Below are 23,296 nucleotides of genomic sequence, written 5' to 3'. Positions count from 1 at the left end.
TGTGGGGTGTTGTGTGTGTGTGTGGGGTGTTGTGTGTGTGGGGTGTTGTGTGTGTGTGTGTGTGTGTGTGTGGGGTGTTGTGTGTGTGGGGTGTTGTGTGTGGGGTGTTGTGTGTGTGGGGGGTGTTGTGTGTGTGTGTCCTGTTGAGTGCCACTCACAAGGCTGGGAAGCACCACATATACTGTTGATGTCACCTCTGACGAAGTTAGAGGTGTCTGGTGAAATGCGAAGTGCTAGATGCAGTATCGCCATGCAATGTGACGCAATTGCAATAGGCTAACAGGGTGTATATTTTTATTTCCATAGCGCCTTACTATTCCGGTCGATGTGTTGACTTGTGCTGTAACGCACAGGCGGCTAAAATAGCACCAAATATGCCTCTCGGGTGACTGAGATGCGAAGTGCTTGATGGAGGAGTGTCCTGTGGTGTGATTATGTCACACAGTTGTAAGACTGAGGCATGGGACGGCAATGCTGTGACACAAGGGCGAGAGCATGTTGAGATGGGGGGTGAGGCACAAGAATGAGAAGCGGCTTCTAATATGGCCGTTGCGGGAGGCTTAGGAACGAGAGGCGAGCTGTGACGCAGTTCTCAATCCTGAAGGATGAGGTGCTGTAATACCCCGTGATGGGGTGCCCTGGTAGGAAACTGAGGGAGTTGGCAGCATTAAATATACTGTTGGTCTTTTAACGTAATGCGAGCGAGCCAGGAAGTCTGTGGCTGAGATGCAACCACTTAGGGGCCAGAAACGTGCAGACTAAAGCATCAAGTCCAAAACCACGGGAGGAGATGAAAATAAAGGGGGGGGGGGGGGGGGGGGTGTTAAAACAGTGGAGAAGGGTATGAATTCGGAGGGTGTATGGTGCAATAAGGGTTAAAGGCGATGCAGATGGAGGGATGGGGATGAAAACCGGGAAGGAAAGCAAACAGAGGGAAACAATAAATAACTAGTAACAAGATAACAAGCGATGCGCGCTCGGTGCTAGGGGAGGGGGGAAGGGCCATTAGCCTGCGAGAACTCGTGGCGGAGATCAAAGGAAGGGTGGGAGGGACATTGGCGAGCGAGGGGTGAGGGGGTGTGCAGCCTGGTGAGCTGAAGTGGCAGCAGAGGTGGAGCGCGGTGCGCACGAGCGCGTGGTTGTGCTCACATGCACATGTATTTGGATTGTGATACTTGCACTCTATTTGTCTTTGGAAATACACGTACCAAACGCCAATAAATTGAAAGACAGGATTAGCAACTCACATCAGACATTGAGTAACAAGCTTTTAGGCTATAGCATTTCCCATTCTGGCACACTGTACATTGCTGAGCTGGGTCAGCACTGTGGCTGGCAATGCTACAGAAATCTCAAGAGACTTCCTTCCAGGCAGGTACCTTATCTAGCCGCTATTTTGTCTTTGCATTCAGGTCTCAGTAGTTCCTATTTTGCAAAGATTTAGCTAAAATGGGAACTGAGGCGCCATAATGTACACAACTGCAGGTGCGTATGGGTCCACGCTACATGTCCATTCAAATTGTGGTCCCCCTGTTAAGAATGAAAACAGCAGTCAGTGTTTCACTTCGAAAAGAACAGTCAGCAGCCCTGCTTAAAGGTTCATGCAGCTGTGTAATAATGCACATATTAAGATATAAATCATGTCTGATCAAACGGCTCACTAAACGGAGGACGCCCATTTGGCGCTACAATGAGATAGGAGGTGCTGGTCTCCGGCACTTTCTAATTAGAGGTTTAGAGCTGTGTGTGCCCAATGTGCAGGGTTTGGCCTAAAGCTGTCCGGGGTGTGGTGTGTGCCTTGTGTCTGGTTGTGTATATTGTCTAGAAGCCCTGTGCCAGCAGAGCTGGGCATTCATTACATAAGAGCAGTGACACACAGGTGGGAAACATACACGGGACCTGGTAACCCTGGAGGCGTGAGTGGTAGGACATGGAGACACACGCACACATGCTAACAGTGACACCAGCTGCATCACTTCACAGGGACCGTTCAGGATGTGTTGTATATAGAAATGCACTTCCTAGTAACAAGAGGATGGGTCGGAAACATGACAGCCAGGGACAAGCTGTTCCTAGAGTCAAGGAAGAGGCAGCTGGGCATGTGTGCCTGTGCACTTGTGCCTCTGTGTGTTGTGTCCTTGTGCGTGCCTGGCCGTTTTCACGTGCATTTCTTCTGTGTGTCTGTCAGTCTTTGTTTGGTTGACGGTACATCTGTTTGTTGAAGTATTTAAGTGAATCTGTGGGTGCGTGTGTTTGCCACTGTTTCCTTGTGAATGGGTGCCAGTGGGTGTTTATCATCTTCTGTGCGGGTGTCATTGCAAAACGACATGTATGTTCGTGCGTGTGCGTGCTATTGAGTGCATATGTGTGTCTATGTGCGTGCGAGTCTGTATGTCTGTGCGCGCTTTCAATATTGCGCGCGTGGGTGTTGAGCTAAAAAATGGGTTTCAATCTTAATGTGCAATTTTTTTGAAAATGGTTGAGATTTGAGTGGCTGCAGTGAACCCCGAGGCTTTCAGATTTAAAGCATAAAGTTTAATTCACTGGGTGCATATTTTAACACAGCATTCGAAGTCCAGTTCACTTTGCAAAAAGGCAGTGTGTTATATAATTTCCCCACCTCTATAAAATCGCCAATATCTGCCCGTGCAAACACACAAACCGGACCTCGCATCATGTGTGCATCTTGTGTAATTGTACACATGACAATCCACAGTGATGAATGTTGACAGATTTGGAAAAACACCAAATATTTGTTCTTGAAAAAGCAACCTAAAACAAGCGGCAGGGAGCGGGTCCCTTTGAAATAGCTCATGGCCTCACAGCCATGATAAGGGAAAGCAATTAGGGGGGAGGTGGGAGGGAGGTTGATGGCTTTGATGTGTGAAGCAGGCAGGCGGCGGCTCGGGAAGCAAATGGAAAGCGCGTGCATGGACACATGCACTCGGCAAAATCCGCCTGATTTTAGTTTGACGGCAATAGGTCTCTCTCTACGATACCTAAAAAGGAGCTTGCCACCACCTTTGAACGTCTGACTAACACCCACCGGTTCATGAGAACTGTCAGAATTACAAAGCCACAAATTTCAGCACTCTATTTTATACAAATCAAACTCAACCCAACAATGTAACCGGAGAGGGGAACAAAAGTCTCCATCACTGAGAAAAACAAATTGAAGAACATTCCACCCCAGCAACTCATTCAAAATATTGAATGGTCTCTCAGCACATGAGAAATGCTCATTCACTACAAACCTCCAAAACCCTCCTGGTTACCCATGTTCTTTGAGCGCCGCAACATTTGAGCCATCAGATACGCAGATGAACCTACTTAGCAAACGCATCCTTTTGATATTTACTTGATCCTATTGATCTCTGTTCTCAGTAACATTGCCTCACACATCAATAGATTTCAACAATACTGCACATAATCCTCTTCACATTCTCGCCTGTTCTTTTCCACTTTTACTTAATAATGTAACTTTACTTTTTAGCTTTTGTTTAAAAAAAATGTAGCTCTAAGTGGATCATTTTCGCTCCCTCCAAGTACAAATCTACAGTGCTATGAAAAGTTGGGCACAGGAACTTTCCACATATCGCCAGTGATACTAGTATATTCACCCATAAACCAATTCCAGTTAATGAATGCAAACTGTTGTGTAGCTATGGGTTTATTGTAGGTCAAGCCTGGGCAGCGTATACGTTGCTCTGCAAAGCAAGCTGTTTTCAGGTAGGGACGTGCAGCTCCACCCATCTTTTTAAATGGCTTCTGTTACGGTCCTTTCTAAATCTCTGCATTTGATTCCTGAATATGCTTAGTCCCTTCTTGGTACTGTCATGTTTGCATTTGTAACCTCCCACTAGGACTGAACTTTACTTGTGTTACATGGTCTGCTTTATCTAGTCTGTGAGCACTATTTTCTTTGATGATTTTCCCCCATTCCACACACACGTGCTTTCCCACAATGCAACACACCGCAGACTTTTTATATTTAAATTAGTAACGGTGGTCTGCTTTGACTAAAGCGGCCAAGCTTCTTTTCTTTACTTTGGCAGAGCAGTCCGCTTTAACCATAGCGGACGCGCTTCTTTATTGTAGTTGTCAGTTACCTTTAGCGGCCGCACTCGCTATGAAACCTTTATTCCCCCTAGCAAAAGGGCCCCTTATCATGCTGTCACTTGAATAGTGGCCATGCCCGTGTCTTTAGATGCTATTCACCCTAATCCGGTTACAGCAAGCCGTGTCTTCAAGGGACACTGCAGCTATTAAATTGGAAGCACAACATGGGGCCCTTCACAAAACAAATGGCGCTCCCGTTAATGGTGGTCGCGCCCCTTTAAGCACAGCTCGCTGTAACCTGAATACGGCAAGCAGTGTCTAAAGAAAGGGGGTGGCCATCATTAATATGGTATGGCATTCGTGAGAGTTTGAGCTATTGGAATTAGAATTGAAAAAAATGCCTAATGTGTTGGTTTGCAAAACAAACAAAATCGCATTGTCATTTACAATGCCAATAGCTTAAACTCTTGCAAATATGAGCCCTATTGGATTGCAAATGCTTGTTAAAGGCTGTCTACAGACTAGGGTTCTTTCTATTTCTCCAGCCTTATGCAATTACAAAATAAATAAGCATTGGCAAAGTAAAAGGGACTGGCCTTAGCAAGCATCTGGTGTTTTTTATTGCAAGCAAGTGGAATCAATTACAATTTTTAAGGCAAGAACTTCTATCTGGAGCCCCCATCTCTGGAAAAAAGGGAAAGAAAGAAATTAAAGCAGACTGGCCTACCAGCACCTGGCATTGAACTAGATTTACACACAAATGCAGGCACAATCAGTGTAAGAGGGCCAATAGTAGGAATGGTCTTCCTACTGATCTAAGACAGATGCAGTATCTGCTGATGTTTCAAAGGAAAATAAAAACCTGGCTTTTTCCCCAGGGCATAAGCTTTTTGTATGTAACCCATGTTGAATGTAAAGGTGCGAGGAAGCACAATATGAACAGACCAATGAATGACAGGGCAGTTTCTCACCCGAACAGAACTAAAATACTATGTGTTTTATATACTGAATTAGCCCTCTTCATTCAATGGTGTGTTCAAAACGTTTTTGCATTCTGCTTCCACTCACTGCAGCAGACTTCAGTCATTGCTCTAATAATAATAAAATAATAATAGGCGGGTTTTTAAAGCGCTTGGTTACGCACATCGGCGTGTCCACGCGCTATGATAGGTGGGAGCAGCAAACTCACAGCAGCTAAACCTGGCACCAGTCTTCCGGACAAAAAGATGAGTTTTGAGTTAACCCCTGAATCTGGACTGACTGCTCCAGACGCAGTTCCAGCGGTAGTTCCAGCATTTTGCGGCCAGAAACCTAAAGGATCTGGCCCCCATACGTGCCCTTTTCACTTTGGGAATCTTCAATAGCCCAGAGCCGGAGGAGCTCAAGGCTCGGAGTGCCTCATAACAGGTAACAAGGTCCTGAAGTGGTAACGGTGCCTTACCGCCAATAATGCGGTGGCACGTACACAGAGCTTTGAACTCTATTCTACTCCTCACCAGGAGCCAGTGGAGTGCTTGGAGCGCTGCCTTTGAGGCCAATCTCCTGGGCAACCACAGGACCAGGTGGGCCGCGGCGTTCTGCAACACCTGAACCCGATCCAGGCTCTTTCCTGTGGCCCCCAGGTAGAGAAGATTGCCATAGTCCAAGCGTGGTATTACAAGGGCATGCACCAGCGTCCTTCTGACCTCCGTTGGTAGGAGCTCAAGAACCTTCCGCAGGCCTTTCAGAACACCAAAGCACACCCCCATCACCCGGTTAATCTGGGGTCCAAATGTTAAGTCAGCATCGAGCCATACACCCAGATTTTTCGCTACATGGCATGGGTGCCGACCCCAAACAGGGTGGCCACCATGCCGATGTACAGAGTGAGTTCTGGTTTTTGGTCTCATCACATGTTCGTCTGCCGGAATAAAAAAAAAAAAATAATTAAAAAAATAAAAAAACACTATAGTGCTAGGACTGTGGGTCAATGTTTTACCCATTTTTTTGCCTTCTGTTCAGTGTTTGAACCGTGTCTTCAGATTACTGTAATTTAAGACACCAGCACCTTTTCTTTGTGACAATAAGAAAACCTTTCTGCGATGTGCATTAAAACTAAAAAGGGTTTCTATACCAGTTCTACCTGCCTTCTAGGAATCACTAAACGTTCTAATAAAACCATGTGTAATTGTTATTTTTATTTTGTTTTAATTACAATCGTATGGCACCAGCAGCATGCTTTTCGTATATTTATTTTGTACCGTATGCCTGCAATGAAAGAACAAGCATGTGCAATGCAATTGGTCACACATTTGTGAAAGTTGGAGTTATTGGTGGTGTAAAGGACTGTTTTTTTATTTTGTTTGTCTGAGTGATAATTTAGAAAACGAGTTAGAGCTATGGTTATACATGTAAATTTGTTTTACTTATATGTTAGAGTGGATTTATATGGTGTGCGGTGGAATTGTGTATAGCAATGATGTGGTATTTAGTGTACTGAATTATGTGGAGTGGCATTTGAGTTATGGAGAGTAATTAGATGGTATGTTATTTTCTGTTGTGGTGTGTTATGCAGTGGAGTTTAATTATCTTCTGTGCTGCTGAATTTTGTGGTGTGGATTGTATGTATGTGGTTTATTATATATCTGTTGCGGATTTGTTTTATGTGGTTTCTTGTTGAATTATGTGGTGTGAATGTAAATGTTAAACAGACAGGCACGGGGTATGGGGTAATTATTAATGCACCTATCTTTATGTCAAAGGTTTACAGGATTTACGGGTGCAAAGAATCAGAGGCCCAATACCCCTTAACCCCCTGGCTGCGGCCGGAATTCTGCGCCTGTGCGGCACAGTCCGATCGCGGGCGTGGTCATGCCGGCTCCCGGCCACCATCAGCGCACGTCCACCGTAACTGACGACGACCGGGAGCGTCACCAGCACAGAAGTGGTTAAACCTCATAGGAAATATATCCTATGAATTTGCAACAAAAATGGTGATTCAGTACTCCAAGAAGTCAGGAGATTAGTGTAATTTGAAAATATAAGCAACATAAGAAAAAGCACATAAATTCAGAAGGCTCTTATTTCTTGGTTTCTTTATTGAAACAAGCTTCTTAAAAACTACCATAGCTAACGTGTTTTGACCCAGAAGGTCTTCTTCAGGGCAGTCACAACAATAGCAGTATTTCTTAATTAATTTCAGTGTTTTTTTCTGAACTTCTACTTGATCCCTCTCTCTAAGGTAGTAGAGTCTGCTGTCAGCAAAAATCCCTAAGCACTTGTGGGCACAAAACAGCATGGTGATAAGTTAAGCCTTTCTCAAATTGACACTGCTCAGCGAAGGAATGCACCTAACACGAATCTTACTTAACACTGCTACGAAAAGTTAAAACGATGTACTAAATAGTGGAGCAATATAGTTTAACAAGTGAATAAAAAGAGTGCAATCATTTCTGGCGCTACGCTCCTTTCCTGTATTTAAGTTGAATTTATATACATGGGGCACATGTGAACTGGCAAGAGATCCTTTAAAAATGCTTTCCTGCTTTCCTAGAGCCCAGTCCCAAAAACATCACACAAAAAAACTGTATTCATAATATATATTATACATACACACATGTATCTACACATACACAAACTCACTCACTTGGATGACAAATGTCATTGTATGTGCATTTATATCAGAGATGAGGCCTATTTGAAAATCATAAGGTGATCTGATCCTGTAGAGATCCTTTAAAACTGCTTTTCTGCTTCACCAGACTCCCGGTCCAAGAAACACAAAACCAGTTAGTACTGATAATATATATTATACATACACACTCACTTTGAGGACAAGTGTCATTGCATGTGCATTTATATCGGAATCCAAGAGAAGGCACTGGAGTGGATCATCTCGTTCCTTGCCTGAAGAGCCCAGAGTCTCCGCCTCCCCTCGTTCAGATCCGAGGCCACCGATGTCATCTGCGGCGTACCACAAGGATCATCACTCAGCCCATCCCTCTTTAACATCTACATGAGCCCTCTCACGCCAACAAAACCTCATCATCCCCTACGCCGACGACACACAGCTGATCCTCCCTCACCAACGACCCGCCACCGCCAGAGCCAGCCTTCACGAAGGGATGAAAGACGTCGCCGAGTGGATGAAGAACAGCCGCCTGAAACTGAACTCAGACAAGACAGAAGTCCTCATCCTGGGATCATCGCCCTCCACCTGGGACAACTCCTGGTGGCCCCCTGCCCTGGGCACCACTCCCAAGCCAACGGACCACGCACGTAACCTGGGCTTCATCCTGGACTCCTCCCTCTCTATGACCAGACAAGTCAATGCCGTTTCATCATCATGCTTAAACACCCTGCGCATTGTCCGCATGATCTTCCGATGGATCCCCACCGAAACCAGGAAGACGGTCATCCAGGCACTCGTCACCAGCCAACTGGACTACGGGAACACCCTCTACGCGGGAACCAAAGCCAAACTACAGAACGCCTCTGCACGACTCATCCTGGACATCCCCAGACACAACCACATCTCCGTTCACCTGAGACCTGCACTGGCTCCCCGTCAGCAAGAGGATCACTTTCAGACTCATCACCCACGCACACAAGGCTCTCCACAACCTGGGCCCCAAGTACCTAAAAAACCGCCTGACTTTCTACACGCCCACCCGCCAGCTACGATCGCCCAGCCTTGCCGCCGTACCACGCATCTGCAGAGCCACCGTCGGCCAAGACATGGAACTCCCTCCCCATCCACCTACGGATGACCCAGGACCATCTCTCCTTTAGGAAGCAACTCAAGACCTGGCTTTCGAGCAGTGACGGACCCCTCCCCCCAGCGCCTTGAGACCCCTCCGGGTGAGCAGCGCGCTATACAAATTATGTGATTGATTTATATCAGAGATTAGGCCTATTTGAGAAGCAAAAAGTGATCTGGTCCTGAAGGATCAAAGTGTACTATGTACTGAAACAAGTAGTAATCACCGTACAAGGGGCCTTATTACGTGTTTCGGCAGTCCTGGAGCAGGCGGGACGTCACTGCTCCAAAACCACCAAACTCTCCACCACCTGATTACTTACAAGTCATTTTGTGGTCTGGTGGGGAGGTAGCTTGGGAGTCTGCGGCAGTGCTGTTTAAAGGCTCATCATGAGCCTTAAACACAGCAGCGGAGCCAACAGTGTACTGCACGGAAAGGATTGTCCCATGTTTTGGATTCCTTCCAGTGCAAGAACTGGGCTTGCAAAATTATAGGGGCAGATGTGCCCCCCCGCATAGACACAAGTGGGCCCTGTAGGGTTAAAGTGAGGCAACACAAAATATCCTCTTTCATCTGCAGAAACGACGGTAGACTCTTAAACACAATAGTGGAACCATGATAGCTGCTCCCCTTGCTTATTTCTACAAGCCACAAGAGACCCGATGGAGGCCACAGGTACAGAAACATGTGGTCGTCCAAAGTAATCTAAGACCAACTGTTCTGTTTACATCTCCAAATAGATTTGCACCTCTTTCTCTCGATCAGGACTGATGCCACAAAATGCACCGGGGTAACATTGATAAAGGGATTGGTTGTGTAACTCTGGAGACAGATACATTGAATAGAAGAATTACCCTGCACGATACACTACAAAATGGTGCTGTAACGGTGCTGTATTTTTGGAGGCAGACAATCTAAATAGAACTATTATGCATGAAACAGGGCAAAATGGGGCAGGAGGTACCCCCTGCGACGCTGAAGTAAATAGGAAGATGCACACTCAGGAAACCACTGCCAAAAAGCACCTCTCTCTCAAATCATGAAATACAGTGGGTATTAGAAGCAAATTAGCAAATACTGATTGGTGTAATTACATATGTACACAGATTTATTATGCTTTCAAGAGACTTGGCACAGTGAGAATCACTCAATTAATCGCTATATCACCATAAAAACTCCAGCCATTCCATCAATATATGGACGGGCTAAGAGGGGCTTGTCAGTTCTGGTCTCAACAGTGGCTCTGGTATCAGTTAAAAAGACCTTTGTTAACTCCCCCTTCTTTCAATTGATTTTACGTAAGGAAAATTTAAGATATCCCCTTGATTTAATCAACTTTTACAATAATGAGTTGAATAAAAGCTGCGAGGTGGTAATGCCACTTGAGGATTTAGATAAATTCATAAAGAACATCGATGGAGAGTGGACCCTTATTTGGGTAGGTGACTTTAATACTGACCTCTGTGCACCTTCACTTAGTGATATTTGTGGGCATGTAGAAACACCTACCAATAGTAAGGGACACTTTCCTCATAATAAATATGGGGATAGTTTAAATAAGATGATCTATAAATACAATACGGAGATAATTAATCAGAATGGAGGTATTTCGCTACCAACTTTTTGCTGGACCAGAGGCTTTTCGAATATTGATCATATTCTCATGTATTGCAATAATGAGTCTTTATTAGTACATTAACTATTGGTACAGTTTAGTATAGTGACCACTTCTCACTAAATCTTCCAATGGACCTGCCAACTCAGCTTCGGTAGGTGCAGCAGATGCCTACCACAGCTGAGATCGCAAAAAAAGAATGGTATTAACTTGAAATGATCGTAAGTTAATGTCCCAGCATTTCTGGATTCGCTTGTTAAAAGCAATTTAGATAATTTTCATGTCTGCACTGAAATAGAACCCGAACCAGATAAATTGATTTTAGCCTTTAGTTGTATGTATCACCACAACCATAGCTGAACATTTAAAGAAAGCAAATCCCAGCAAGCAACAGTGCAGTATGGGTGGTTCAATCACTTTTGTACCCAAGAAAAAACATTTTTTTTTAAAAGAGCCTGGCAAAAAGTACCAAGAGACAGAATGGAAGTTAGGTCTTTACGGGTAGAATACAAACATGCTATAGCCCGACAAAAAAGATTTGAGGGAACAAACGTGGGCAGACTTGGAACAAGCAGCTAAAACAAAAGACAGCAAGCTCTTGTGGAAAATTATAAATTCCCCTTTCTTATCAGATGGAGCTAAACCAAACTTTGAAGCCCTTGTTGCCTCGCTCACTTGGGTAGAAGGATTTTGTCCGCAGCAGTATCTCAGAGTAATATAACCTGCACGATATTAACTCCTTTACAAACCATCTCTGCCCTGAAAACACGGAGCCCTGATGAGGTCCCAGGCGATGTATTCAAGGGTTTAATTGAAATATGGGCACCGGTCCTGACAAATGTTTTAAATGCAGTGAGATGGGGGTGGGGTTTATTCCAAAACTTGGACTGATCCCATTATTGTTCCAATTTTTATAAAGGGAGACAGGGGACCCACAGTGCTATTGCCTAATATCCCTAATGGACTATTCTGCTAAGATTTTTGGGAGAGTAATTTTGAGCAGACTGAGTGGAGGAAGGAGAACTGTATTTTAACTGACATACAATATGGTTTCTGGAAAGATATTGGGAAAGCGAGCCATGTTTAAATTTGTGCCTCATTATTAGTAAACTCACATTAGCAAAAAAAAAAAAGGGGGATTTATTTTTCTCTGCTTTTCCGACCTCTAGTGCTTTTGACCTGGTGAACCACACAGTTTTATGGAAAACTTTGATCGACATGAGAGCACCAATAGAAATAGTGGCCGACCTATCCCAAATGTATTCATCAATGAACTCATGTGTCAGATTTTGGCAAAGGGAGATGGGGGAGATGTACCAAGAGGTGCAGCATTAAAAGAGGGATCAGGCAGGAATGCGTGATGGCCCCCACTTTCTTTATATAGTAATGAAATTGTTAAAGAGATCAAAGTTTTATAGATGCACATGCTCAAAAAACTGGATCCCATACCATTCCAGTGCTTCTCTATGCAGATGATGCGGTATTAATGTGCAGAACCACAAACGGTCTACAAAAACTGATCAATGGAGTTGTGGAATATATGGAAAGGAAAGATCTAAAACTAAATTATCAAAGCTGTACACTATGGTATGTGGTGGGGGTAGGCCTAAAAAGAATATACATTTTGTAAGGGGCCACAAACTAAAATTTTCCTATTTGGGCATTCTATTTTCAAATAAAGGCTCATCTAAAACACATTTGGAATTTGCTAAATTGAATTTTGTAAGATCTATTGAGGACTGTCTAGGTTTGCAAGAAAAGTAGGAAATGAGACTATCCGAGAAATTCTCCAACTTTATAAGAGCAAATGCCTTCCAGTAGCTACTTACGGATTAACACTGTGGGGATCAAGGGGATATACTACGATACAAACTTAGGAAAATCTATTTTTGGCTAGGCTACTTGCTGTACCACGCACAACACAGACTATAATTACCCATAGGGAACTAGATATAAAGTTTAAGCAAGACACAATAGATTTGAGGATTGGGATATCTGGTTAGTATAACATCTAGAGAAAAGTAGGTACAACATTTTCCAGAGCAGTCATTACAGACTGTCTCAGGCTCGATAATTTTAAGAAAATTTCTTGGTTAGCTCAGGTGGATAGATTAATGCAGAAAATAGATGTGGATTATAAATTAAACAACCAGCCAACACCTTAAAGTACGGAAAAAATATGAAATTAAAGCCATTTTCATGAACACGTCAACTGACATGAGAAACCAAGGAAAGGCAGAATGCCTCAGTTGTGACACACTCTGAGGAACCCATGTAACCTGGGCACCCATGTAACCCGGGCTCAGGGCTATCTCGTACTGATCTCTGATGTCTCAAAAAGATGTTATTTAACAAGGTTTCGATTAGGGATAGCACATTGCATCATAGCTTTCCCAAAAGGAGATGCGTGGGCAAACCAACTCCATAGATGGCCATGTGAGGGTGTCTCTTTCCAGACAATGCACTTTATCTTGTTTTGTTAATGTTATCATGTTCTTTGGAAACTAATTGCGCCCGGTACTCTAATCTAAAACATTTTTAGTATATCACGAAGCCTTTATGTTTTTATTAAGCCTTGGGTCTGACCTTATTTGAGTAGTGCCATAAGAAAAAGGTAAACTATATCTGTAAGACAAATTGGTATCCGATTATGAATAGTGTACCTGAAATTTGCCTTACTAACCCCTTCGCTGCTCATGACGAGCTCAGCTCGTCATGAACCATGGGATATAACAATTTCCAGCACAGGAGAGGAATCAGCTTAGTAGTCATGTGGTTAATTTTATCGCTGCATTTTAGGCGGTGTAAAGATAAAGGAAAAATGTATACACCATAGTATGATAAAGTTACTATATGACCACAGATGATGTATTAGAAAATCAAACAGCTTTTTTCTTTTTACATTTGTTTTATTGTTGATTTTTATATTTTGAAACTGAATAAAGATCTTTGACTACGGCGGTCCCATGGACTGCCATAATAGTAATAAGGCCCCAAGGCAAACAAGCATTGGAAATGCAATAGGTCTCGCATTAGAAAAGTTGGAGCTATTGGTCTTGTAAATGACAAATATTTTATTTATGTGTTTGTTTTTTAAATAGCTAAATTGATAGCTTTGTCATTTACAATGCCAATAGTTATAACTATGGCGAATGTCAGTACTAAAGATTTTTCAAGCATTTAGGTGGCAACACATGCCCGCTTTGGCAACAAAAAAAAGTTAGGGTTTTGGGATTAACAGCAGAAGGATTAAAATACCAAAACATATCCCAAAGTGCTCAAAAAGCAATAAATAGCAGCCAGTTCATAAGCAAAGTATAAGGGGTGGGGGTCCTGAATGGAGATCGGTCGCAGGGGTAGGCGAAGGCGTAATCTACGAGGATATTGAACAGGAAAATATCATTGTATGAGGGAAGCACAGTGGGGTGTGCCAAGGCAAGCTCTACAAAAAAAGCCTTCTAGTCTTGTCGTTTAAAGTACCCCGGTTTCAAGTCCAAAACATTTGAGGTCCATAGTCACTAAGCACCATATAAAAGCAAAGTCCAAACTTTACTGAGGAAAACCTTTAACACACAATTCACGTCCCAAAAGAGAATACCTAATAAACATTCAATTTCTAACAGTTTGAAGGTGGTTTTGGATCTAGGAACCAATGAACACTACATGGTGATAATTACAATGAAGGCAGCCCTTGTGCAACTCTACCTAACACCGCAACTACCCCCGTCATAGAGTGACTATGCCATCATGGAAACTAACATTTGTGCCTGGTATATCTGCGGCTGGTCTCACTCACTGGGAGCGGCCAAGAAGAAGTTACCACATGTATCACCTAAATGAAACAAGCACATCTAAAGTATGTGACGTCACCATGGTAAGAGGCGCAGCCGTGCATCTGAGGTGGACTCTGCCGTCAGCCCACTGACTGTGTACATAAGACAGCATCTCAGATCCAGGACTTCTACAGTCTGAAGGAAGGCCACTCCCTCTGCCTCAGCACACTTAGAAGACACTGAGAAGCATAATGGAATAGCTGCACTGTGGAATTTATTATGCCACAAGTAGTTCGTGAACACAGCTCTTTAAAAAAATGCATAACAGACCATGAGAGAAGAAATGATTCACTATGCCCTCACTCATTAAGCAAAGATTTCAGGAACGAGTTTGCGATTAGCTGCAGCTTCATGGTTCGTCACTCTCGGATGCCTGCTCGAAGCTGCTGGCGGAAAGGGCTCGGGCCGTTCTGGGAGAATCTCTGCAGCCTCTGTGCCTGCTCGGCGGTGCAAGCGACCGATAACACGGAGGCAGGGAGACCTGAGCTGTGGGGGAGGAGGGTACTATGTTTTTACAAGAAAACAGAACCGGAGGGAAGGAAGATAAGGGGGGGGGGGGGGGGGGGGGAGGAGAAATGCGACACGGCGGGGAGGGGGCGGAGCAGGGAGAGGTGCGACACGGCAGGCAGGGGAGGAGAGTAGGAGGGGGGAGGAGAGTAGGGGAGGCACGGCCTAGTGGCCGTGCAATCAAGAAGTGAGGGGGCGGAGCTGGGGGAGGCTGTGACAGAGTAGGCAAGGCAGGCGGCTTGGGGCATGTGCACGCGCTTTTAAGCTCAATGCGCATGCGCATTGAGCTTAAATTTCTCGTGCACTGCAAGGAATCGCCATGATTCCTTGCAAGTTGGTTCAAGAGTGGATAAGCCCCAATAGTCTCGCAAGCTCGATGCGCATGCGCATCGACAGGCGAGACCTAAAAATGTTACTGTATGTCTGGTTCTCTAGGGTGAACAGAAGGGTGCGCTCTCATGAATACCAAGTCACTGTAAAGCCGCTTTGGAGCGGTCAGCCGGGTTTCTAGCAGAAAACTGGATTCCATGGATGTAACCACTTTGCTTCCTAAGTAGGCCATATATCGGTTGATACGTATAGATATTCCAACCGTAAGTCATGGTGCTCTCTTTTGCCCCCTCCCCCCATTACGCATCCGTATACACACACAATCTGCCCTCCAAAGTTTCTGTCCATTAGGTCTGCCACATCAGAGCTGGTGCTGGACAGCTGGCTATTTCAATATCCACACAGCATCCTTTGCAACAAAAAACAGTGCACACTTCCAGACAGATAAAAATTGCTTTCAATGTGTAGGAGCAGCTATTACAAAGTGCCCATTCAAGATGCGTAGTGATACATAATACTAGTTGGCAAGTGAGGGTGCACACTGTTCTTCAATGTAAAGGACGCCGAGGGAATAGATGTACATGTATGTGTAAATATATAAATATGTGGAATGTGACTAAACATGAATGGGGAGCATTTATAGATCTAGGTGACTCGTACTTTAAAGTTAAAACCCAAACCAAAATTATGCAAAACTAACAAAAGAGAATTAGTTAAAGTGGTACAGAAACGCTGCTTAAAGCTCAATATTGTTCTGCAAAACTTCCTTGTCTATGCTGCAATTTCCTGGAGGGCCTGCTTCATGTTAACAAGCATTGGCATAGCCAATAGGTCTCGCCTTTAGGACCGTAAAAGTGTTTAGCCATGCAAGAGTTGATATTGTTGCACCAAGGGTATTGTGCTGCATAACTAAATACTTATAAGATCCCAAAAGCGAGACCTATTGGCTATTCCAATGCTTTTTTTTTTACAAATAAGCACTGGCAGCAGTGCTTGGCAGGATATAAATGGGGGAATCTGCTCTTCACATATGTTCTGTTTAAACTATTTCACATTATTTTCAGTTTAAACACGATAAATGCAGAAAGAGCGTTACGGGGGAATAAAGGAAAAGACAGGAGAGAAAACAATCTACTGATGGTTAAATCTACTCAAGCTATGCCGCCAAATGTTCACTGTATTATCTTTCCAGGCAAAGGGAGCCACGGGTTTTATGTTGTGCCATTACTGTTGTCAAAATAATAATTGAGCATGACTAGCTCCGAGAAACAGTCAACCCGACCAGCTTGTTTTCTTGGTGAAATGGCGACAAGTACAGAAATATATTTCTTATCGTAACGCTCTTATAATGGGGATACATTAAAAGAAATTCCCGCTTTGGCAAACCTCCTACTCCGAACATCGCTCACACGGGACAAACATGGAAAATGTATCCCGCATGAGAACGGCGCGCAAAGATACCCAGCTGCAGTGTTTTGTTAGAGCGCCTTAGGAGGTGTACAGTGCTGTGATGTCATTCGGAATTGCAGACTATCCTCTCTCTAGAATCAAGTTGCAAACACCATCCTAACAGTAATTAGAGCTAAGCAGCAATTACATATGAACCGCCTGTCTGCCGTCTCCTAGCACCCAGCAGCATCACACAGCAGTATGTTGAAAGGAAGGAGCTATCTGCCTCTAAATTTAATACCACGTTAAAATGTGCGAATGCCAAAACAAAGGCGGGTCGTGATCTTCTAAGCTAAGGTAAGCGTTTTTGCTCTATTGCTGGTTAGCAAATCTGGTTTGGAGTACAGCCTGCACAACAGATGCATTTTTAGCACAAAGGTGACGGAGTAGTCAGTGCATGAACAGAATAGAAGTAAACTTGCATACAATTCTGCTGCAGGGATATTTAACCTAACATGCACCCAAAAAGTGCAACTCCTAGTTCGTCAGTCAGTCTGAAAATGTGGGTGACGAGATGTTGTCATTATGTGTTATTGCATAAGTGGTGACTTGCGTGCCGGATACGGATTATCAGTTTTGCAGATGCATGGACTGATGACACTGAAGCAGTAAAGCCAGACATGATTATTGTCCTGCATAAGTAAGAATGTTCTCTTTTTGTAAATCACATGTAGTACCCGAGCGAGTCAAGAAACTGGGACCTCACCATGACACAACGAGATATTTTTTAAGCGGGACACTATTTCAATCACTAACTACATCTTTAACGCGCCCATTATGTCATTATTACCTTGATTACAGCCTGGGCATGAATAGAATCATTTTGTCTCAGAGTGCCAAGGTCATTCCAAGCCTCATTCAGGGTCAGATTCTACAGATCAACAAGCACTGGCCACAAAAGTGATAGCGATGACACCAGAAAACGCAAGGGATGCGCACACAGCGCACTTGTTGCACGTTCTAGCAAGCTGGTCGCCGCTTTGGGAGCACTTCCCAAAGCAACTTCTAAATGTCTCTCCAAGCAGCGCATGCGCGCTGACTCAGCGAGACCTAAAAGGGCAATCCAAGACTGAAACAACCAGCGTCCACTGGGAACTGAAGCGTCTGTTAAAGCAGATAGTCTATTTGGCCCCAGCTCAAGCAGTTAAAATACTACTGATATGATCCTAAAAAGCCTTGCTTACCTTAGTTCAGTTGGTGACTAGGCTTAGTGGGAAAGACGGCGTGGTATGAAGTGGGGAGCAATTCAGTAACAGGTGACGCAACCTGCTTGCAGGACAGTACAAGCTGGGTTACGAATAGTTGGTGGAACTGGACACTGACCCATTATAAATTCTTTCCTCACCCTCTGGTTCCACACACTCACATGCCAACTGTTCAAATACACAACCCAGCCTTTGTCTAACATGGCGAAGAAACAGTTAACAGATCAAGTGAAAACATGTACCCCCACTTAGTCACAGGTCAACGTCAACCATTTGCCCACTACTGTTACATCTTGCTTTCGAAGTTCCCTCATGGGTCACTGAGATCTTGAAAAACCCAGAGCAAAGCAATAGAATGGTACCGGTTGTTCTGCCATCTTATCTGCCTCGTTGGCCTTCACAAACCAGAGGGAGGCAGGACACTATGGGTAGCCCTCATAAACCAAACAACCTCTACCTAATCAAGCAAACGCATATCTGCCAAGACCCTCGAGTGAAGTAGAATTGCAGGTCTTGCTGATGCAGTTCTCAGCTATCAGCATAGCAGAGAGTTTAACGGAGTTTGAGGAAAGGTGTATCACTTTTTAGGCATTAGCTCAGGTAATTGCATTTATATAGCGCCTACTACCCCTGACGAGGCGTCGAAGCGATTTTTCGGCAAGTAGCGCGCTACTCTGGGACCCATAGAGGATTAGTATAGTGAAACATGCAAGTACATTTTAAGTGGTGGATAGGTTAGTCAGTTATTTGGATTTGAAATGTTAGCAGAAGGATAGAGGAGGATATATAGCACTTGTTACCCCTGATTGGGTGTTGAAGCACGCTACTTAAAAGCCCGTAAAGGATTTGTGGTGAAATATGAAAGTAATCTCAGTGGTGGATATTAGTCAGTCAGTCATCACACAACACACACACTGTACCCAACATGCATGCATTTTAACAATTGACTTATAATCGGACACCTTACACAATACAAAACCCCCAAAAAGGCTACAGAAACGACACCAGTATACATATTACACCCTACTATTTCGTATACTATGGGACATGCAGATTACGTAAAAGTGATTTTTTACGGAAAAAAAAAATTTCTCTGGGACACTAGACAAGACCCCCAAATTACAAAGACTCCTAGTTATAAAAAAGAAACAAATATTCATGAGCAAAGGTTACTTTAACCCCTGCCTCCAATACTCTATTAACTGTGTATCCAACCTCAGGAAAAGGTGTTCCTGGTCTACCGTTACTTTTTACCAAAGGCTCCCTAATTTTGAATTTTTGCAGACAGAAAACTATTTTATGCCTATTTTTAAATGTGGATAAAAACAGATTCTGGATTCTTTGGAGTGATTCTAAATACTGTAGGCTCCCTAATTTTGAATTTTTGCAGACAGAAAACTATTTTATGCCTATTTTTAAATGTGGATAAAAACAGATTCTGGATTCTTTGGAGTGATTCTAAATACTGTCCATCATGACTGCTTGGCCAATAGCTGTGCAGATTGACAGGCAAGGGGTTAAAAAATGAATTTTCAGTAGATATGCACAACTTTGATACTAAAATGTTAATGTTTTCATTTACGTGCATTGATTTATCATCTGTGGGTGTTCATATAAGCATGAAGGCACATTTATTGGTTACATAAATGTGGAAATACACTAGTTTCAAATTCATTTCTTCGCAAAACCCAAATTAAATATGGATAAATATATATACCATTAGCAAAATCAAATACGTACAAATAGAAATGGCAAAAACAAAATACCATAACTGGGAACCCCAATTATACCTGAAAGTCATACGCGGGACAAATATCAATAGATGCATCCCATCTATTTTTGCAACACAATATCAATTCAAATATCGGTGGAAAGGGCTGGTACCCAGGGCCACTCTAATGATACGATTCTGAGGCAGTGCAGTTTCCTGCACAATTATGTGTTTGCCTCAGTTGCCACATAACGCATCATCTGCTGCACAATATGCAGAAGTGTAGGTTCTAGCTGAAACAGGTCAAAAGTTACTAAAAGAAAAAAACGCTTTAGCAACTGTTGCTGCGAATTAGAAGGCCCTTTTCAATTGTTAACCGGGCTCTTTGTTGCTTATGGCTGTACTCACGTGTTACACTGGTACTAATGGATTAAAACCTTTGTCCATGTAGTATTAACATGTAAAAATGACAAACTAATGAAGCAATGCCATCACAAAATGCACCGCATTATGATGCATAATTTGCCTTGTAGCGCTCCATAATTTAGTCAATCCTGCAACATAATTGGCTCCTTACCAGCTGCATAATTCAAGTGGACTAGCAGGTACCATATTGCTCCAGCATCACTATGGGATTATTGGGGAGCCTTAACCGCCCCAAATGTAATGGTAACTACGTGACGTGCACTGCCATACTTAAGTAAATACATTATCGCATGAACAAACTAAGGGGCACACACTACAGCAAGCCCAAGTCTGAATAATCACTATACTACGTGCACTATGTACAGCAGCGCCACATGCACCACTCGCACGGAAAATAACTTTCCTTTGCCCAGCACCTGAATCTGATCCCACTTCTTGCACCTAGCGAGACTTCTCATGCCTTACATCAAAGAACCACATAAAACACACAAAGCCCACAGCCTGCTCCAGAACCCTTAAGTCGGCTGAGAACCCAAAAGAAAGGGAGTTAGTTGAACATATGGTAAAACGACCAATCTCGAGACCAACACCTTCCACACAGCAACCCTATCCCAACATACACAAGGTTCCCAATCTCCAAAGCACCCCCGAGACCACAACTTACAACACCCCGCAGCATTTCTACAGTTTCTGCTCCTTTCACCAGGTCACAGCTTAAGCGCTCGCCTCCTTAAGACCCACAATGTACCTGCAACCACGAAGACCCTAAACAGCCATACTCCAAGGTCCGTACTCGCTGCTACCAGTAAGTACACCAAGCTTACACATAATAGTCTACTAAACGCGGCGATCCTTCTTATCCTTAAAACAAAGAGGCTGTCCCTCCTCAAACACAGTGTCTCCATTCTGCACCGCTACCCCCCACACACAAGTAAAGTCCCTGCCCACTCTGCGTCCCCCAACGCGACAAACCCCGCGTGATCCCCTACTGCCTCGTGCACTGAACAAAGGATACCAGCACCAAGGTTTGAGCTGCTTCTTCTTCTTCCGCCCCATGTCGTCCACGCGCCGAGGGCCGAGTACTGCAGAGAAGGGGCAAACACAGAGCAGGCAAAACACTGCCGCCAGCAAGGAGCCACAAAATGGCCGCACGTAAGCTCACACTCCCAGACTGCACCGCGATCAAAGGAAGGGCGGAGACGTCCAAAGTGAGAAAAAAACTGAAGGCTGTGACGTAAATTCCATTCATTGTGGACTATTCTGAACGACTAGAGCGCGCGTACTACTTTTGTGGTGGAAGTGGAAATTAGATCAAAACAATCACGTAAGTATTAAAAGTAAAGGGATGCATATTCCAGCTAGCACTGCATGCATGGGGTAGTGAAAGCCAGAAGCGGTTTAATGTTTTAACTCTAAACAACAGTGGCCGCAGATGTCAATTGTTTCCCTTTACCCTACAAACAGGGCTTTTGTTTTAAAGTGGTGTTAACATATTATTTTAGAATTCCCGTCAAGAATTTGCAATTACATTAAGTGCAGGTGTTGAGGATTGTGCTTCTATTACTTTAATTACGTTTTAAACAGCAGGCAATTAAAGTTGGCCACAACATTATACTAAGTATCCCATTTTATTTTATTTTAGTTACTTAATGCTGTTTTAGATAGCGCGAACTTTACCTAAAGGTGTCAGAGAGCTTTACAAAAGAGCCAGGTAAGTTACACAAGGTACACAAAATACACTAAACACGCTAACAAGTTACATATATGCTATTACAAAGGTAGAGAAGAAAGACTGAACACACTAATCAGTTACATATATGCAGTTCCAACACTATTTACATATTTATATTGTAAAAAAATAAAAAGGTGTCAGTGTTAGGTTAAAAGGAGGAGTAAAATACATATTTACACGTTGACCTCATGAGAGTGCTAGATGACCGTAAAGGTCAAGTAATGTGTTGAATTATTCCAGGAAGTGCCTTTGGAGGAGGAGAGTTTTAAAATCAGTTTTGAATGTCCAGAAAGAAGCGGTGATTCTGAGGGATGGAGCAAGTGAGATCCAGATTCTATGGCAGGACAGGAGGCTCAGATTATGCTTTCTCGATTTCTTTACTACAAACAGCAGCCAATAGGAACACACTAAAGAAACGAAAAACTACAAATCCCATGAGCACTTAGGCAACCATAGAGAGCATATCCTTATATAAAGAACCATAGAGGGCAAGACTTCCTCTTTCTTTGCTGCTTCGCAGCCAGTTAAGTCATTTTTCCTACATTATATTTGACTGTTGTGATTCTAATATTGCTTGCTTTGTGCTTGCCTTGTGCGTGCTCGTTGCGCTTGCCTGCTTGCAGCGTTTTCTAATTTCACCGCCTTGCCACTGCTGCGCTCGTTGCGCTGTGTTTATTTCGGCTTCGTTTCGCCGTCTGTGCTGTGAGAGCGCGGGTATGCCTCTCGTTGGGCTCGGGCGCTTTGGTGCCCGCGTCGCCTGTAGAGTGGGACTGGGGACTCGAGCGTGGCTCTATTTCCGTCTTTGCAGGCGGGCGTCTGCGCATGTGCGACAGCCCTTTGTTTACTTTTCCGTGTCCCTCACGGATTTTCTGACACGCTATCAGCCTGTGCCCACTGCCTGCCGGAGTGCTCCCCACTTGACACCCTTGCTTATTTAGAGTTGGGGTGGATGTATAATTGATAGAGGCTTTGCCTAGAGTGGTTTTCTGCAAGCCTGTCCCTCCACTTTATATCACTTCTAGTGGGGAGCGTGTAGCTCTCCATAGTTGGCTTGCTGAGGGGTTGTCACTCCCCCTGACTGGGTCACTTCTGTGTCCTAATCCTTTTTTCCTGAGTGGGCCTTTGTCTGTCTCTCCTTTCAGCCTCAATATATTTATCATGGCTGGTTATGAGGAGGAAGACTCTTACTATTACGACGAGGAGCCTGAGGACTCCTTTGAATACAATTTGGTCGATGCACTTGACCAAGGGGTGCAACATTCTGTCAATTCCGCGCTGGTCCGTGCCATCGAGCCGTTGAAGCGTCATCTGATGGACTATGCGCAGCAACAAGGTTGGATTCCTTCTTCTGCGTCTGCCAAGCTCTCTTCTAAATCCCCACGGAATCCACACAAATCAGACTTTGTGAAATTGGCCAAATCTTTGTCAAGCTCCAGTGGTTCTAGGAAGGCTATGCCCTCTACCCCGGATACTGAAGATACCTCTTCCTCGTCCTCGTCTTCTGGTCCCTCTGCTCCTCCTGCTAAGAAGTTGAGGAAGGAGCATTTTGTTGACGCATCGGCGCATCCTCCGGTGCTTACCTTTTGAGCCTACGGATATAGTCCATCCGAATTCGAAGTCCTGGCTCCGGCTCCTGAGGTAGCAGAGTACGTCCAAGCCCATATTCGGGAATCTTTTGACCAGGAGGTGC

The 23,296-nt window shown here is 44.0% G+C and overlaps 1 protein-coding gene across 2 annotated transcripts in view; it reads right to left on the bottom strand.

Annotated features, from left to right (window-relative positions):
• The window catches only part of ZNF207 (zinc finger protein 207), a 65,915-nt gene extending 44,851 nt beyond the window's left edge, over positions 1 to 21,064 (bottom strand). Inside the window, exon 1 of one of the 2 annotated variants that reach the window (XM_086930904.1) lies at positions 20,890 to 21,064. In XM_086930904.1, the coding sequence (XP_086787030.1) occupies positions 20,890 to 20,930 (41 nt within the window). In that variant the 5' untranslated portion in view covers positions 20,931 to 21,064. The remainder of the gene's footprint in view (positions 1 to 20,889) is intronic. The other variant, XM_086930903.1, reaches the window with a different exon arrangement.
• Positions 21,065 to 23,296: the final 2,232 nt, after the last annotated feature.

Source organism: Lissotriton vulgaris, chromosome 7 (assembly GCF_964263255.1).
Source record: "Lissotriton vulgaris chromosome 7, aLisVul1.2, whole genome shotgun sequence".
NCBI lineage: Eukaryota > Metazoa > Chordata > Amphibia > Caudata > Salamandridae > Lissotriton > Lissotriton vulgaris.
The sequence above is the reverse complement of the archived record's forward strand: the minus strand, read 5'-3'. Positions and strand labels throughout refer to the sequence as shown.